At 40.1% G+C, this 19,058-nt stretch overlaps 1 protein-coding gene across 2 annotated transcripts in view; it reads left to right on the forward strand.

Moving 5' to 3' along the window:
* The window catches only part of LOC133248160 (alpha-2-macroglobulin), a 72,471-nt gene that overhangs the window by 22,729 nt on the left and 30,684 nt on the right, over positions 1-19,058 (forward strand). The window contains exons 1-13 of one of the 2 annotated variants that reach the window (XM_061417960.1): positions 825-1,322; positions 3,668-3,851; positions 5,033-5,192; positions 5,352-5,404; positions 7,490-7,510; positions 7,779-7,947; positions 8,393-8,477; positions 11,743-11,863; positions 12,746-12,860; positions 13,001-13,110; positions 15,306-15,467; positions 16,610-16,837; positions 17,294-17,357. In XM_061417960.1, the coding sequence (XP_061273944.1) occupies positions 1,237-1,322; positions 3,668-3,851; positions 5,033-5,192; positions 5,352-5,404; positions 7,490-7,510; positions 7,779-7,947; positions 8,393-8,477; positions 11,743-11,863; positions 12,746-12,860; positions 13,001-13,110; positions 15,306-15,467; positions 16,610-16,837; positions 17,294-17,357 (1,558 nt within the window). In that variant the 5' untranslated portion in view covers positions 825-1,236. Of the gene's footprint in view, positions 1-824; positions 1,323-3,667; positions 3,852-5,032; positions 5,193-5,351; positions 5,405-7,489; positions 7,511-7,778; positions 7,948-8,392; positions 8,478-11,742; positions 11,864-12,745; positions 12,861-13,000; positions 13,111-15,305; positions 15,468-16,609; positions 16,838-17,293; positions 17,358-19,058 lie in introns of those variants that run through there. The other variant, XM_061417959.1, reaches the window with a different exon arrangement.

The following is a 19,058-nucleotide window of genomic DNA, read 5'->3' on the forward strand; positions in this document are numbered from 1 at the left end:
AATGTGTCATGATGGTTATCACCTCCTGTGTCTTTGTTTATGTCATTCCTTATGTGCTTCGAATGCACTTTGCGCCTCCTCTTTCCCCTGGCTAGCCACCACCCACAAGTGTGGGTGGGTGCTTAATTTGCTTTTTTCTTTCCCTTTGATTTCCTTTCCAAGACCCAAGTTTAAATTGTGTGCCCCAATCCTGTGCTCCCAGAGCACCTGAACTTCTCCAATAATAATGTCTGGCTACTGTTTTTTTATTGCTTATTTGTCTGCTTTCATACCCTCAAGAATGTGCAATCTGTTTCTACATATTTGACCATTCCATCTCCATGATTTTGTATGATCCTAGACCAATTGGGCTCAATAAAACTTACAAAACAATCAATCAATTGGATCAATGAATGAATGAGTGGATGGATGGATGGATGGAAGGATAAAATAGACTGGAGGGGAGTTGCATATTTAGAAGGCAGGAACAAAATGTGTTCATGTTCATGTAAGTAGATGGTAAAGGCAATTAAGGTCTTTCTTGGGCAGAGTAAGTCAAACTTGTTTTTGAGGTCCTGCTACTTCTCCTTTCATCTTTTCACTTCCTTAATACAGGGAAATATTTCTGTTATCATTCTTCCAGAACCTAGCTCTTTATCTGCAATCCAGCAATATCCTCCAGACAAAAAGGTATTCTTTTAATCCATTGTCATTTCCATAGAGGACAACTAAATTCTGAAACTGCTTCAATATCTGAGGTAGACATATCTGATGGAGGACTTGCAGGAGACGGACTTGTAGTGAAATATCTATTTTGAGCCTTCCAGTGTTGCTTAAATTATAGCTTCCCCTGCCAGCTATTCATGCAAGAGATGAGAGGAAAGCCTTAAAAGGCACTATGAGGAAGCAGAAGGAGGGAGCAAGAGAGAGAAGGGATTGAAAAGCCGATTAGCTGCTTTACGGGAAAACCCAGGGAAAATGAGCACTAATGGGAATGTGGATTTTATCCCTCCAGGAATCCTATTTAGCTTGCCAGGAATTAACCTTGACTGTAATTAAGTCCCTTAGAGCAATGACCCTTCCAGAGAATGTTCAGAGACCTCTACTTTGTTTAGACACCTTGTGTGGGTGGAACTTCCTGTTTACACAGAGAGCAGCATAAAGCCTACTTGCTCTGAGGAAAGTCTGGGACCAGACCAACTGCAGGGAGAAAGGTGCAACACAGTCTGGTCTCCTCCGGTCCCTTCTCCCTGCAGCATGGGGAAGAACAAACTCCTTTATCCAAGTCTTACTCTTCTTCTTCTGCTCTTGCTGCCGACAGATGCTTCAGTCTCTGGAAAACCGTGAGTTTCACATAAAACGTAAACTTGAAGAGTCCTTTCCTTTATTTTAAATGCTTACCATTCATTTATTTGTCCCCCCTATGGAACTGTCATCTCCTTATCTTTAAGGTCTCTTTCAATAATGAGATTTTACAAATCTTTACTTATTCTTAAACATTTCTCTCCAACTTCCTGGATCTCTGAATCTCTAAATTCTCTGGGGATATACAAAGAGGTTCTAAAGGGCACTGGAAATTGATACTTTGAAAAGAATCAGCTTTTAGATCCTCACACTCATGCTGATCAGCTTGAGACCATGCTATCTACCCTTTCTTACCTCCCCTTTTTAAATTTCCCATCTTCCACTTTAAAAGAGACAAACCTCCCTCAATTAGTTGTTACCATGGAACATTGTTCTGGAATATAAAAGTCTCTAGAGTTCCAAATAAAGGAGCAATTTGAAAAACTGATGTTGATGTTGAGAAAACAAAAGACTCAAATGACAGAAGAGAAAATCATTTTGCAGATAGTGTGGTGATGAATTCTTTGTTTCAACAGAATTGAAGGAGGATTTAAGGGAAATACCAGTTGATAGATGATAAGAAGCAACTCTTGATAATAGGGCACTGTGATTTTTGGCACGTAATGCAGAAGTTACAAGAGCTGATAAAAAAATGATATAATTTATTTACTTTTATGTGAACAATTTTTCACAGCACTGCATATACACAAACCAAAACTAGCAACAGAGTTCATGGTAGACCTTTGTTTAATTCTTGCAGTGAGGAGTATCTGTCCATGAATATTTAAGAACAGTTCATCATTTTCATCAAAGATGTGCTTCAAAAGTGTTTTGATTTTATATTAATATGTAAAATATATGAATCATAGCTTGTAATATATTTATTTTGTTTTGATCTGTTGTATACTACTAAGGCTTTTGAAAACAATTCAGAAGAAAATGTTTAACATTTACAACTTTATGATCACATTAAATTTAAGAGTTAAAATTCAATTTATATACCCACACATAACAGTACATGCATACATGTACATATGCACACACATCACACATACATATGCATATGTATATCCATACAAAATAAAGACACTAGAGTGATCCATAAAATATTTTAAAGCATAGAAATGTTAGGACAGACTTCTGTGTGGTGACATGAAAATTCAAGCTCAAGAGGGAAAAGGAGAAAGCTGCTAAATTTCTGATCATTACAAAAAGAACATTTTGATGTATTTTTTAAATAGATCATATTGAATATCTTATCAATATGATATTTAAGATTCCATGAGAAAGTTAGAAAAAAGTAATGTGGTGGTGGTGGTTTGCTTCCATGGGATTCTCCAGGCAAGAATACTGGAGTGGGTTGCCATTTCCTTCTCCAGAGGATCTTGCCAATCCAGGAATCAAACCCAGGTCTCCTGAATTGCAGGCAGATTCTCTACCAACTGAGTTATATCCAGGTAGCAAAAAAAAAAAGTAATGTAAGTTTTATTTTAAAGTATCATCAAAAATAATATATTTTGCTATTACTTAAACTTGTGGGGAAAAAAATAGATGTTTACCTGAGTATATGTAAGGAGTGCATAGTGTCTAAGAATTATGTTAGGGATATTGTGAGCAAAAATGTTTGAAAATTTGAGAGTCAATAAAATTATATATGAGGGTATTGGGAAAGTTTCTTTTCTGCTCATGAGTTACCAGGACTCCAAATTCAATCTTTAGAAGACCATCCTTGAGTACACCATTTTTGTCCAGCCGTGAGTTGAAAGACAAATATTTAATGTACAAACATTCAGGGTTAGGTAACACACCAAGATGTCATTAGTTGCTTAACACACTGAGACTTTAAACTAATGACTTTCTTTAAGCCTCAGGTTCCATATCCATAAAGTGGAAAACAAGAACATGCCATTCCATTTTTACAGGCTTGCTATGTATTCAACAAAAAGTTCTATAAGTGGATTGGCTTTTGTAATGTCTCACATGAGAATTGCTTGCTTTCCTCAGTAATCCTAATGTAAAATAGATTGACAGCTTGACTAAGTATAATTATCATGTCTTTATTTGAATTCAGATTTGAATTCCTCAGCATGAGATATGCCTGCAAATGTTCTCCTCATTAAGGCTCACTTCAAGTAAAATGTTCACTGACATGGCACTGACTATGGAAAGGAGAATAATTCTCTTGCATGCCTTTCAGTGGCAGGGATCAATTTCCTGCTTATCAATATGTCTTCTCTTGGCATAGAACTAAGGATAGTAACAAAAATTACAGCAGAAAATAGTGCTGCTGATAACAATGCCTCACCTCCTACACTCTCCTTTAACTGGACTCCCCCAACCCCAGGCAATACATGGTGCTGGTCCCCTCCCTGCTCCATACGGAGACCCCTGAGAAGGGCTGCCTCCTTCTGAGCCACCTGAATGAGACGGTGACCGTCAGCGCCTCCTTGGAGTCCGTCAGAGAGAACAGGAGCCTCTTCACTGACGTGGTGGCAGAGAAGGACTTATTCCACTGTGTCTCCTTCACTGTGAGTATGACAGTTTGACTTAATACACTTGTTTCTATGGGTCAGGAGCACAGGGATCTAGAATTCAGTCAAGATAAGACTTTGCGAGGCCGGCATGGACTTCACGAAGGAATCTAAATGTAACGACTAAGTGTAGAAATTAAGAAGCCACATGTGAATTTCCAACCACGGTAGACAAATATTTATAGAGATATTAAAATGAGCTTAATGACTGAAGAAAATTCCTCTTAACAAAACAAAACAAAACCAAAAAAAACAGTAAAAACTAGACAAAGGGAAAGTGTGACTTCTCCTTAAAATGAAAATGGAAAAAAGACTAATAAAACATACTAGGCCAATGTTCAACATAAGCCCCAGTGGTGGGCTGACTGGAACACAGAACACATCATCCCATACTCTTTCTAAGCGTGAAACTGTGGAAATCACCATGAATGTACAGCCAGTATCTCTTCAGAGTTGTATAGAATCCTTACAGCATCCAGCCAATAAAATATTGCAGTTTCCTTTCTCATAGCGTAAGTGAAGAAAGTCAGACAGAGGAAGACAAATATCATATAATATCGCTTACATGTGGAATCTTAAAAAAAAATCATACAAATAAACGTATTTTCAAAACAGAAACAGACTCACAGACTTACCGGCAGAGGGATAGATTGGGAGTTTGAGACTGACATGTACACACTGCCATATTTAAAATAGATAACCAATAAGGATCTACTGTATAGCATAGGGAAGTCTGCTCAATATCCTGCAATAACCTAAATGGAAAAAGAACTTGAAAAAGAATAGATACATGTATATGAATAACTGAATCGCTTTGCTGTACACCCGAAACTAACACAAAATTGTTGATCAACTATACTCCAATATAAATAAAAATTAAAAACAATAAATTGAGCAAAAATATTTTTTAAAAACTGTTCTGGCTGATCTACAAGGAGATGTGAATCTCATTTATGACCTCACTCACTGTTATGTTTTCCTCCACCTTTTGTTCTGTCTTCCCATTCACAAGTGACAGAGGTCATCCTGTCCATGAATTTCTGTCCATGACAGCTTTCTCCGATGAGAATGGGCCAGTGAAATTAAAAGGGGCAAGACCCCTAGGGAGAAGTAGGAGAGGGACTTGGAGAGGAAACTTGGGAAATGAGTGGGTTTTCAGGGTCTCTCTTCTATTTCAGCTCCCAAGATCTCCAACCAGTCAAGAGGTAATGTTCCTTACCATCCAAGTGAAAGGACCAACCCAAGAATTCAAGAAGCGGACCACAGTGTTGGTTAAAAACGAAGAGAGTCTGGTCTTTGTCCAGACAGACAAACCCATCTATAAACCAGAGCAGACAGGTACAGAGGCCTATAGTCAGGACAACTTCCCAAAAGAAAGATCTTCCTCTCTTGCATGTTTCCCAGTCAAAGGAATTCTGGTTCCTTAATAGCTTGTCTTACTAACCTACGGACCTGGCCTAAGGTTTCTGGGCCTCACGGAAAATATTTCTATTTCAGTGAAATTTCGTATTGTCTTGTTGGACGAAAGCTTTCACCCCCTGAATGAGTTGGTAAGTCTCCTAATATCTATCTAGAATTATTATTATCTGTATAAACAGGCTTGGAGTCTGTTTTTGGTGTTGGAGGAGGGCCAGAGAAAGGAAGAATCTGCTGATAACAATATTTTCTGGCATGGCCATTGTGCAAAATCCTCATTTAAAACAGTACCCTGGGTCAAGAGAGTTGTTGATTCTTTCTTGTTACTGGTACTTGATTGTCACACAATTAAACTTACTCTTTGAAAAATTCTCAGTTAGGCAAACTAGAAAGATACACTAAATAAATAAACTGTCAAAAAACTTAGGTTTAAATAACTTTTCAAAGATCCAAAATTTTTCTAAACACACCTACCAAAACCTCTCCTATAAGGGAAGGAGAGTATAATCGATGTTTGTTCCTCAAGACTAACGCTCAATTTTGATGTAGACAAGAAACCAAAGTCTTAATTTTTCTCTCCCAAATCTAGTCCTCAACCACATTTTTTTTTAATCTTGGAAAGAGACACTTTTCAATTAAAAGCCACAGACTCTGTTTACTATAGTCCCTCCCCCTCCCAACTTCCTTTTCCCCTCTTAAAAACACTCGCTTTCCCAGGCCATGGGGGGTTGCAATTCCCTGCTGATCCTGATTAAATCCATCTCTGCTGGGGAATGGGGTGGGAATGGGGGAGGGGGTTGGCAGAAGGAGCAGGGAGGACTGGCGGGGAGGGAGCAATTTTTTCCTTCTGGCTCCTAAAGCAAAAGATTAAGGCATAATCCTTCATCTTTTTCTCTTACAGCCACATCCTATTTTATCAGAAAATCATGTTAGCTTAAAATGTATCCAGACTGTGCTTTACCACCTGAATTGCTACAATTTTGTTCTCACCAATATCACCTCTAAATGACACTATTGCAGTAGCCTTGAAATGGGTCTCCTGGTTTCTACTTACACTTTTCTATCTAAAATTAAACACTTCTTCCATCACTCTGTCAGCTGAACTCTGCTTTATTTTCATTTCTTGACACTACTTCAAACATATATATATATATATAACTTAAATATATATGTCAAATATGTGTATCTCATACACCAAACATATATATCAAATGTATATCTATACATATCAAAAATATATATTGCATATATGTCTGTTTTTCATATATCCATCCCTATTAGAATGCAAGCTCCATGAGACACAGATCTATTGCTCTTTTGTGGATTGCTGTATTTATAGCACCTAGGATGATACACAGCACTTGGTAGGCACTTAATGTGCATACTAAGTCACTTCAGTAGTGTCCGACTCTATGAGACCCCATGAACTATAGCCTGCCAGGCTCCTTTGTCCATGGCATTCTCCAGGCAAGAATACTGGAGTGGGTTGCCATGCCCTCCTCCAGGGCTCGAACCCACATCTCTTACATCTCCTGCATTGGTAGGTGGGTTCTTTACACTAGGATTATACACGGCACCTGGTAGGCACTTAATAAATATCAGTTGTTGTTTTTTTTTTAATTTTATTTTATTTTTAAACCTTACATAATTGTATTAGCTTTGCCAAACATCAAAATGAATCCACCACAGGCATACATGTGCTCCCCATCCTGAACCCTCCTCCCTCCTCCCTCCCCATACCAGCCCTCTGGGTCGTCCCAGTGCACCAGCCCCAAGTTTTTAAAATGAATATGCATTAATAGTAGAGGATTTATTCCCACTCCTTCTTATTCTTAGAACTACTTAAGAATTCTGTGGTCCACCTCATATTTGGATCTGAACATGTTTACTCATTGTTTCATTGGTGTTTATTTCTCAATCTGTAAAATAGCATAACAAAGGAATGTTCTTCACTGGGGTGCTATAAGCATTTAAGTAATATTAGTAAATACCATTCCTAATGAATGGCACACATGCATTTGTTGCTGACAGTCCAGTAAGTACTTAACATTACTCATTAATTCCTTGTAATGGATTAAACTTCTACAAAACTTAATCTAGAATTTTTCTGTGTTTTACTACAGATAAAACTAATCTGCATAAAACTATTTTGCTTATAAATCAGAATTGAGGCTATGTGAGAACAGTTCTAAACTGCTGACTATCCTTTTGTCTTTCAGGTTCCACTAGTATATGTTGAGGTAAGCAACGTGAAACATTCCATAATTATAATAAACTTAGGGGAAATGTTCTTATTTAAGAGATTCTTACAGTATTTCAGAAATTTATCATTAAGGGAGAAGCCTTCAAATTCATGTAACACTGGTTTGTTCCAAGTCATCTCCTCCCACCCCTCTTTGTGGATAACATCAGAATTCCTCTTTGTGGATAACATCGGAGTCCCCATTGATTTCCTGTACTGTCTAACACCCTAGGCTCTTTTGTAAATTACGATTATTGTGCCTGTAGGACCCCAAAGGAAATCGCATCGCACAGTGGCAGAACCTCGAGGTAGAGAATGGCCTCCAGCAGTTGACCTTACCCCTCTCATCAGAGCCCTTTCAGGGCTCCTATAAGGTGGTGGTACAGAAGGGATCAGGTGGGACTGCAGAGCATCCCTTCACCGTGGAGGAATTCGGTATGCCATTAAGAAAAATCACCAAGCAGTTCTTTTTTTCATATTTGAACTTCTAAGGCCTAGAATTCAAGTTTCTTTGGAATCCTCCTATTTCCCATGGGTGAGATTAGACTTGGAGTGGACCAAATTATATCTAAATCCAGTGAGGACTATCAGGGATTTGTGAATAGGATGCCATATAGCCTTTTTTGTAACAATTTTAACCTTAAAAAATGTAAAACATTCATAGTCTAGTGGGGTCTCCCATAATTCACCAGGATTACATTGATCCATCACAGTCCTTTAACCAAGATCTCCAGTTGAAAGGAAGGTGAATATACTGGAGAAGAGGGCTACCTTTTCAGGGCCCTAAAATATTATCAGGGAATTATTATTGAGAATCTGGAAATGCCAATTCCCCAAAAGTTGAAAACCAATCATCAACTTCCTTTTCTCCAATCAACAGTGCTTCCTAAGTTTGAAGTACAAGTAAGAATGCCAAAGATAATCACCATCTTGGAAGAAGAGGTGAAAGTGTCCGTGTGCGGCCTGTGAGTTTATACTTTCCAAAAATCTTCTTTTGGGGTGGGTGTATTATTTAAAAGAGACTCACCCTTTGGGATATCTTGCTAGTTTGTCTATGAGGAGTGCTTCACAAACACCTTAAATACATGGGAACATTCCCATCTCTAGAACTTTCCTGTTGCTTTTCTATTTTCCTTCTTAATTTCTTTCCTGTCCTTACCAGAATTATTGTAACTATCATGGGATAGGCAACTGTTTCTAGAGAAGCTATGCTAGTAGGGTTGATTCTGAAAGTAATAAAGCTACTCGCGCACACATAGGCACACAAATAAGAGAGTGTTGAAGGGAAGTGACTTTCACTCTACCAGGTTGTACAGGAAAGTCAATCATCAACAGATCATTTACCTGACCTTGCAGACATAGTGGAAAAATAACTTAGATTCAGAATTTGTAAAGATAAGCGTGTTACAGAAATCTCATCTAACTCATCCATCTACCTAAGGCAGGTCACATACTTCTTGGCACTGCCATTGTCACTGATGAGACTGGACATGGTCTCTCAGTCACGCTTTTCCAACCTTGAGAATTAATGTTACTAGGATCTTATGCTCCCATCTCCAGTAGCCAGCCCAGCAGCAGCAGTAACAGAAAGAACAGGCAGTGAAGAAACAAGTCCCGCCTAAAGACCACACTTGTAATATACTAGCTGTTTCGCCGGAGAAGGCAATGGCACCCCACTCCAGTACTCTTGCCTGGAAAATCCCATGGACGGAGGAGCCATGGACGGAGGAGCCTGGTGGGCTACGTCCATGGGGTTGCTGAGAGTCAGGCACGACTGAGCGACTTCACTTTCACTTTTCACTTTCATGCATTGAAGAAGGAAATGGCAACCCACTCCAGTGTTCTTGCCTAGAGAGTCCCAGGGACGGGGGAGCCTGGTGGGCTGCTGTCTATGGGATTGCACAGAGTCAGACATGACTGAAGCGACTTAGCAGCAGCAGCAGCAGCTGTTTAGCTGGGTCCCTCTTCAGTCCCTTCCAGCACTCTCTCAGAGGAAGGCCACCAAGCTCCTGATCCACAGAGCTAATGAACCAATACTCTTACAAATACAGAGATAGAGGATTTTTTTTTTTTTTTTAATTTTGGCTGCACTGGGCCTTCGTTGCAGGTTTCTGTAGTTTTGGCATACAGGTTTAGCTGCCCTGAGGCATGTGGGATTTTAGTTCCCTGACCAGGGAACCCTGCCTGCATTAGAAGGCAGATTCTATTTTTTTAATTTACTTATTTTTAACTGGAGAATAATTGCTATACAAATTATGCTGGTTTTTGCCATACATCAGCATAAATCAGCCATCAGTTTACATGTGTCTCCTCCCTCTTGAATCTCCCTTCCACCTCCCACCCCATCCCACCCCTCTAGGTTGTCAGAGTACTAGTTTGAGCTCTCTAAGTCATACAGCAAATTCCCACTGGCTATCTATTTTATATATGGTAATGTAATTGTTGCCATGCTACTCTCTCAATTTGTCCCACACTCTCCTTCCCCAACTAGGTCCACAAATCTGTTCTCTATGCCTGCATCTCCTTTGTTGCCCTGCAAATAGGTTTATCAGTAGCACCTTTCTAGATTTTGTATATATGCATTAACATGTGATATTTATTTTTCTCTTCCTGACTTACTTCACTCTGTATAATAGGAAAAGGATATATATAAAACTCAAATGTGTTCCTTTTTATGGCTGAGTAATATTGAATTGTATATATGCACCACAGATTTTTTACCCATTCATCTGCCGATGGACATCTAGGTTGCTTCCGTGTCCTGGCTTTTGTAAATGGTGCTGCAGTGAACACTGGGTATACGTGTCTTTTTCATTTGTGGTTTCCTCAGGTTATATGCCTTGTAGTGGGATTGTTGGGTCACATGATAGTTTTATAACTAGTTTTTTGAGGAATCTCCATAATGTTCTCCATAGTGGCTGTATCAATTTTCATTTCCACCAACAGTGGAAGAGGGTTCCCTTTTCCCTATACCCTCTCCAGCTTTTATTGTTTGTAGATTTTGTGATGATGGCCATTCTGACCAAAATGAGGTGATACCTCACTGTAGTTCTGAGTTGCATTTCTCTAATAATGAGCAATGTTGAGCATATTTTCATGTATTTGTTAGCCATCTGTATGTCTAGAAAGTGGATTCTTAACCACTATACCATCTGGGAAGTCCTGAGGATATTTAAATTGGGAAGAAAACACTCTCAAAACCACAGCAATTACCAATGACATATTTATGGCACGATCCCATTTTTGTAAAAAGCTCAGTTCAGTCGCTCAGTCGTGTCCAACTCTGCAACCCCATGGACTGCAGTATGCCAGGCCTCCCTGTCCATCACCCACTCCCAGAGTTTACTCAAACTCATGTCCATTGAGTCGGTGATGCCATCCAACCATTTCATCCTCTGTTGTCCCCTTCTCTTCCTGCCTTCAATCTTTCCCAGCATCAGGGTCTTTTCCAATGAGTCAACTCTTCACATCAGGTGGCCAAAGTATTGGAGTTTCAGCTTCAACATCAGTCCTTCCAATGAATATTCAGGACTGATTTCCTTTAGGATAGACTGGTTGGATCTCCTTGCAGTCCAAGGGACTCTCAAGGGTCTTCTCCAACACCACCGTTTAAACACCACAGTTTTTGTAAAAAGTAAACAAGTAAAATTCAACATAAACAGAGATAGCTGCCCATAGGGAGAGGATGACAGAAGGAAAGACACCATCATGTTAATAGTTTATATTCCCATGTAGAATTGAAACCACTCATTGCTTATCTTTGTTTTGTTGGTATGGTTGTTTCTCTTAAGATCTGGTGCAGCTTTGACAATAAGAAAAATATTTTTTAAAAGATGAAACTGAAAATTAGATATCAGGGGGGAAAAAGACATGGTAAAAGAAGATGGTAGTAAATTTCAGCACACTGCACTGTAAATTTCTAAAAGAGAAGGTTTTAACAGACTTGTGGACCCAGTGGGAGAAGGAGAGGGTGGGACAAATTGAGAGAGCAGCATGGAAACAATTACATTACCATATATAAAATAGATAGCCAGTGGGAATTTGCTGTATGTATGTTAGGGAGCTCAAACCAGTTAGTTTACTTGCCCTCAACACTACATGAGCCCTGCAGAAGTTAGAAGGAAATACATAGAGTAAAAATATGCTATAGCTAAAGGGGAAATATAAACAGGTCAAAAATGAGGGTGTTCAATGTCTGATTTGATCCTTGTGGCAATGCTTTTATGACAGATACACTTATGGGAAGCCTGTCCCAGGACGTGTGACTATGAACATGTGCAGAAAGTACAGGAACCCTTCTAATTGTTATGGTGAAGAATCCAATGCTGTCTGTGAGAAGTTCAGTGGACAGGTACGTGGGAAGCCACTCCTAAGGACTAACAGCCTAAGCACCATTGACAAGTAGTGAGTTATAGCATGGTGACAATTCAAGCAAGAACAGACCAATCTATAAAATAATTCTATGCTAGCTATAGTAGTTTTTATTGATAAAAATCAGTGACTTAGCCTAATAGGAATTATTTCTTGTCAATTGTAGGTATTCTTTGTGCACCAGGGACCCAGAACCTGGTATCTAAAACCCCTTTGAGTATCTGCAGGAAGGAAGGAGACAGAATATACCCATCTTAACCACCTTGGCTGAGAAGGGCTTCAGTTCTTCCCTCTTTCTTTGAGCAAGAGCTTGTCACATGGCCCCACCTAGATGTCAGGAAGGGAGGAAATACAGTCCCCACATGGGCAGCTACCTCCCAGCCACAGCTGTAAACTAAGGGAAGCCAGATTTCAGTGAAGAGTTAGCTGCCTCCTGCAGTAAGATTGTTGTTATTGTTTGGTTTCTCAGTTGAGTCTGACTCTCGGAACCCCATGGACTATAGCCCACCAGGCTTCTCTGTCCATGGGATTTCCCTGGCAAGGGTCCTGAACTGAGTTGCCATTTCCTTCTCCAGGGCATCTTCCTGACCCAGGGATCAAACTCCAATTTTAACGGTTTAAATTTCTATACCTCATTCATTCTAGAGGTTATCAGGTACTAAGGAATACACCTGTCAGTTATAAGGCAGAGACTGTTGTGAGATGTAATAATAATTAATTCCTAGAGAATATTTATTGTGTTTTTATTATGCAAAGTTCCTAAGTCTTGTTGCCTCAAAAAAAAAAAAAAAATCCCTCCAGACTGCCTGACCACTCATTTGTCTAGTCTTACGTTTATGTGTTTTATTTCATCCCCTCCTAGCTGAACAATGAGGGCTGCTTCTCTCAGCAAGTAAACACCAAGATCTTCCAGATGAAGAGACAAGAGTTTGAAATGAAAATCGAAGTGGAAGCCAAGATCCAAGAAGAAGGAACAGGTGTGTATACCTCCTGGGTATGGGAAAAGAACAACGGACACTGATTTAGTTCCTTTGCCAAATTATGAAAGGGAGGTGGTGGTGTAAGTTCAGGGAGAAAATCCTTCCAAATGAGAATGTATTTTTTCCGTCTTTTTCAGAGGTGGAATTAACTGGAAAGGGGGCCACTGAAATAACAACAACCATCACCAAACTCTCATTTGTCACAGTGGACTCAAACCTTAGACGAGGAATTCCTTTCACGGGGAAGGTGAAGTATTTTTCAATTCACGTGTCAAACCATAGTCTCCCCTAATACACACAACATATTCTGCTAAAACCACATTTGGCTGGTATTATCCATTGATTAGTATAATCAAAATCATGCGTGAGTGTGTGCTCAGTCGCTTCAGTTGTGTCCAATTCTTTGAGACCCTATGGACTGTAACCTGCCAGGCTCCTCTCTCCATGGGGATTCTCCAGACAAGAATACTAGAGTGGATTGCCATGCCCTCCTCCATGGGATCTTCCCAACCCAGGGATCGAACCTACATCTCTTATGTCTCCTGCACTGGCAGGGGGGTTCTTTACCACTAGCACCATCTGGGAAGCCCCTAGTCAAAGGTATAAAACTGCATAAAATAGATTTGTTCCTTGGTAAATTTGTATATCAAATCTATAAAAACCACGCTAAAATTAGAAGGTTTTTAAAACAGCCCTGTGTGTTACCATTCAAACTCTTTCCCATGGCTTACCATACAGTCTCAGATTTTTATATTTTTCCATAAGCATCTCAAAATTCATGCTGGCCAATTACATTATCTTTCCAACATTAATTTTGTATGGAAATGATGGGTAGGTGGCTTTTATTTTTATTTTGAAGTATAAGAGGTTCTACTGTTTTCCGATGGCTCAGCAGGTAAAGAATCCACCTGCAATGCAGAAGGAGATCGGGGTTAGATTTCTGAGTCAGGAAGATTCCCTGGAGGAGAAAATAACAACCCACTCCAGTATTCCTGCCTAGAGAATCCCATGGACAGAGGAGCCTGCCAGGCTACAGTCCATGGAGTTGCAAAGAGTTGGACATGACTGAGCACATGGCAATCACTGTACCTGTTGTTTCTTTCATGGATTTTGTATTTATATTACTCTTTCTATAATAGCAAGTATATTTTAAAAACACTACACAGAGGGATAAAATACTGCTATTTAAGGTTTACCCTTCCAGGTGGTGCCAGTGGTAAAGAATCTACCTGCCAATGTAGGAGATGCAAGAGACCCAGGTTCAATCCCTGGGTTGGGAAGATCCCCTGGAGTTATGAAATATTATAAAATATTTGCTTAGGTGGCTCAGAAGATAAAGCATCTGCCTGCAATGCAAGAGAACCGGGTTTGATCTCTGGATCAGGAATATACTCTGGAAAAGAGAATGGCAACCCACTCCAGTATTCTTGCCTAGAGAATTTCATGGACAGAGGAGCCTGGCGGGCTACAATCCATGGGGTTGCAAAGAGTCAGACATGACTGAGTGACTAATACTTTCACTTTCACCAGATTTTAAAGATACAAATTCTTCTCTCAAATCTACAAAAAAAAAAAAAAAAAACTTCTCCTGTTATTTTTCTATTATATGTAAAAATACTAATGGAGTTTTCAGACTACGGAAGTCTAAGATGACAGTCATATGTACCTCCAAGTATAATCACCATGCATCTCGTCTTCAATAGAAACGTTGTGTCAGCTGTGGAGAGTGTAAAAAACAGAAGGATCAGGCTATAGAGGAGTGGTGGAATAAATTTTAGAATGTTTTGATTTTGTTATGACAGCACACATGTTCAGAAACTTTGGTCACTTCCTAAAATGAAAGTTCACTTTTTCAGATTTCTCAGAGATATATTGTACTTTTTGAGATTTTATTCCTGCTAAATAACTATCCCATTAGTCCCATTTCTAATCAAAAGAGAAAGAATTTTGGTGTTCTGGTCTTCATACATGCAACTGGCATTTCATTGGCAAACTCAGATTTTGTTGAAATTGAAAGTGCTAGTTTCTCAGTCGTGTATGACTCTGTGACCCCATGGACTATAGTGCACCAGGCTCCTTTGTCCATGGAGTTCTCCAGGCAAGAATACTGGAGTGGGTTGCCATTTTCTTCTCCAGGGGATCTTCCTGACCCAGGAATCGAACCCACGTCTTCTTCATTAGCAGGCGGGCTGTTTGCCACTGAACCACCAGGGAAGCCTAGCTACCAGGGAAACCCATTACTTACACATTTATTTAGCAGCTATCTTTTTTCCTGGACTGGATGCTCAAAGACAGAAGGAACTTTGTTTTGTTCACTGCTGTAGCCTCAATGCCTGGAACCACCTTCAACATATTAGACACAATAAATATCTGTGCTAAAATGAATGTTTGCTGCCTGTTGGATATTAGCCACAAAACTGATCTACAGCTTTTAATCTTCAGGTGCTCCTAGTGGACGGGAAAGGTGTCCCCATGCCAAATAAAGTCATCTTCATCACAGCAAATGAAGCCAACCACAACTCTAACACCACCACTGATGAGCACGGCCTGGCACAGTTCTCCATCACCACCACCAAAATCAAGGGCACCTCCCTCAGTATCAGGGTAAGTCTGTAAGGAAGTTACCAATGACATGAAGAAGTCTTAGGAAAAAGGGTTGCAACCGAAAGTGATGGCATTTCCAAGTTGTGTTTAGTCTTAAAGAAGACAGGGAAAAAATGAGAAATTAGAAACTAATTTTAGGTCAATTTTGAAACAGTTTATTAAAAAGGAGGCAGCACAGAGTTGTGGTTAAAGTGGTGGCGGTGGGGGGTGGGGTTTCGACACATGGAGCCTAAGACAGCCTGGGAGAGGCAGGCATCAATTACTTCACTCAAAGAATTGATGCTTTCAAATTGTGGTGCTATAGAAGACTCTTGAGAGTCCCCTGGACAGCAAAGAAATCAAACCAGTCCATCCTAAAGGAAATCAACCCTGAATATTCACTGGAAGGACTGGTGCTGAAGCTGAAGCTCCAATACTTTGGCCACCTGATATGAAGAGCCGACTCATTGGAAAAGACCCTGATGCTGGGAAAGATTGAAGGCAGGAGGAGAAGGGGACGACAGAGGATGAGATGGTTGGATGGCATCACTGACTCGATAGACATGAGTTTGAGCAAGCTCTGGGAGATGGTGAAGGACAGGGAGGCCTGGCGTGCTGCAGTCCATGGGGTCACAAAGAGTCAGACATGACTGAGTGACTGAACATAAACAAACATAAACTCAACTCTTGAACAAATGCTAGTTACAGAAAGTGTTCTCAGACGTCTAAGTTTGCAATATTACATTTATTCATAGTATCCATTTGAAACCCATCCTAAATGAGGCATCTCCTCTCCGAAATGCAATTCTTCAGTTTCTGAGAATCAGTTAGTCTCCTCAGTGAGGTTTCATAGCTCCAGTATCTCTGTCTGAATACATAAAGTGGCTACAGAAACGCAAGGGAGCTAATCAGAGTCAAGGATGCCTCCTCATATGCTCTTCAGAAGTATAAATACCAACCCAGGAAGCCTCTGCCATGTAAAGGGTCTGCAATATAGATAAAACAAAATAAGGGACACTTCTCTCTCACTTTTTAGTGTGGAGCAAAAGATTTCTAGGTACACTAGTTAAGGTAGGATACTAAACTAAACCAATTCTGTGAGCACACTGCCATTCTCTCTGATATATAATCTATAAGCTAATACTGGTTTTCTAATTCATCAGGTCAAATACAAGGATCACAGCCCCTGTTACGGCTACCAGTGGCTGTCAGAAGAGCATCAAGACGCTTATCACAGTGCTAATCTTGTGTTCTCCCGAAGCAACAGCTTTGTCTACCTGGAGCCCTTGCCTCGTGAACTGCCCTGTGGCAAAACTCAGACAGTCCAAGCACATTATGTGCTGAAGGGACAGGTCCTAAAGGATCTAAAGGAGCTCGTGTTCTATTACCTGGTGAGAAGGAGGGCCACCTTCACTGTCTGTAGATAAAAGCACTGTGTGGGCAAGCATTTATGAAGCTCTTTACATTCCTTCCCTGAAGGCTCAGATGGTAAAGAATCTGTCTGCAATGCGGGAGACCCAGGTTTGATCCCTAGGTCAGGAAGATCCCCTGGAGGAGGGCATGGCAACCCACTCCAGTCTTCTTGCCTGGAGAATTCCATGGACAGAGAAGTCTGGCAGGCTACAGTCCATGGGGTCTCATAGAGTCGGACATGACTGAGCAACTTCCACTTTTACATATCACTTCTTTGACCTCTTATGCACGTTCCTTTTGAAAGTTTGACTTCTCTCCAATCTAATTATTGCCAGTAGCGGCTTAATGAAACAGGCATATTACATGGAGGGCAAGAACTTCAGCTAAGAGCTCTTTCAGGCAAATTAAATCCCTTTTCATTTCCTTGTTTGCAGATAATGGCAAAAGGAGGCATTGTCCGATCTGGGACTCACACACTGCCCGTGGAGCAGGGAGACAGTGAGTATTTCTATAATTCCTCATGCTTGCCTTCCTCTGTCACATGCAGCCTTATGCTGCAAAAATACCAGGAATAGTCTCAAATAGAGAGAGACTGTTCATCTTACCCTCAGAAAAAAGCTGAAAAGGGAGACTTATCTGGCAGTCTAGTGGTTAAGACTCCATGCTTCCAATGTGGAGGGTTTAGGTTTCATCCCTGATCAGGGAACAAAGATTCCACATGCCTCATGGCCAAAAAAAACCAAAGCATAAAACAAAAGCAATATTGTAACATACTCAATAAAGACATCAAAAATGGTAAGCATCCCCAAAAAAAAAATCTTTAAAAGAAAAAAAAAATTTGAAAGGGGAAAGCGATTAAAAAACCCTTTATCAAATATTTTCTTTTCCTTCAGGTTAATCTGTTCAGATTTAAAATGTTGAGTTGGTTCATAATCTATGCTTATTCCAAATTTCCCAAAATAAATACTCATGAACCTTCTCAAAACGACATTTCAAAATTGTTTTAGACAATGGAAAGAAGCTAAAACTTTGCAGTGTCTCATATATTGGGTCCTGTGCTGAGTTATTTATATTTTCACATTATATTTCCCTTTTGAAGATATTTATGATTTATGAAGAGATAAATTGAGTTTTTCCAACATTGAATTGGTCTTTCCACAGGAACATATATGAAACAATATAATCTCTGAACTTTTCGCTTACATAAAGTGGCTAAGTCGCTGCAGTCGTGTCCAACTCTGTGCGACCCCATAGACGGCAGCCCAAGGGAATCTAAAAGATCCCTTACTAGAAAATTATCAGTGAACTACTCTTTTGTTGCTTCTTTGTAGCAACGTAGAAGCGCTACAGTAGACTTAGAGAAGCTTAATGTAACTTCTAACAAATCTATTTGCTAAGCTAAACCACTTCAGTTGTGTCCAACTCTGTGCGACCCCATAGATGGCAGCCCAGCAGGCTTCCCCGTCCCTGGGATTCTCCAGGCAAGAACACTGGAGTGGGTTGCCATTTCCTTCTCCAGTGCATGAAAGTGAAAAGTGAAAGTGAAGTCACTCAGTCGTGTCTGACCCTCAGCGACCCCATGGACTGCAGCTTTCCAGGCTCCTCCATCCATGGGATTTTCTAGGCAGGAGTACTGGAGTGGGGTGCCATTGCCTTCTCCAAACAAATCTATGTATGTGTCAAAAAACAACTTTCAAAGGAGCTCAGTACTCCTCTTAAGAAGAAAAAATAGAATATTTGGTTCATAGAAAGTTAGAGGATATAAGGGTAAACACAACGCATTAAACTCTTACTATTATATCTCACAACTTCAAGTTCTATTTCCTTCTCCACTGTGAAGTCTAGATCAAATGGAAGCCAAGCAGATGTCTCCACATCCTTAGATAACATCAGAATTTTATACAGATGAACTCAAGCTTAACTCAAGCTTAAACCTGGGGAGAAACCATCTTGTGATTTTCAGAGACGAGAAGACTTTGATAAAGTTTTTTTAAGCCAGAGTTCTTAGAGGTAGTCATCCATTTATTGCATCTACTATTTCTTATATCTGCTACATCTGCTGGGCTTCCCTGGTGACTCTGTGGTAAAGAAATCACCTGCCAAACAGGAGACTTGTTTTCGATCCCAGGGTCAGGAAGATCCCCTGGAGAAGGAAATGGCAACCCCCTCCAGTATTCTTGCCTGGGAACTCCCATGGAC

This window comes from Bos javanicus, chromosome 5, assembly GCF_032452875.1.
Source record: "Bos javanicus breed banteng chromosome 5, ARS-OSU_banteng_1.0, whole genome shotgun sequence".
Taxonomy (NCBI): domain Eukaryota; kingdom Metazoa; phylum Chordata; class Mammalia; order Artiodactyla; family Bovidae; genus Bos; species Bos javanicus.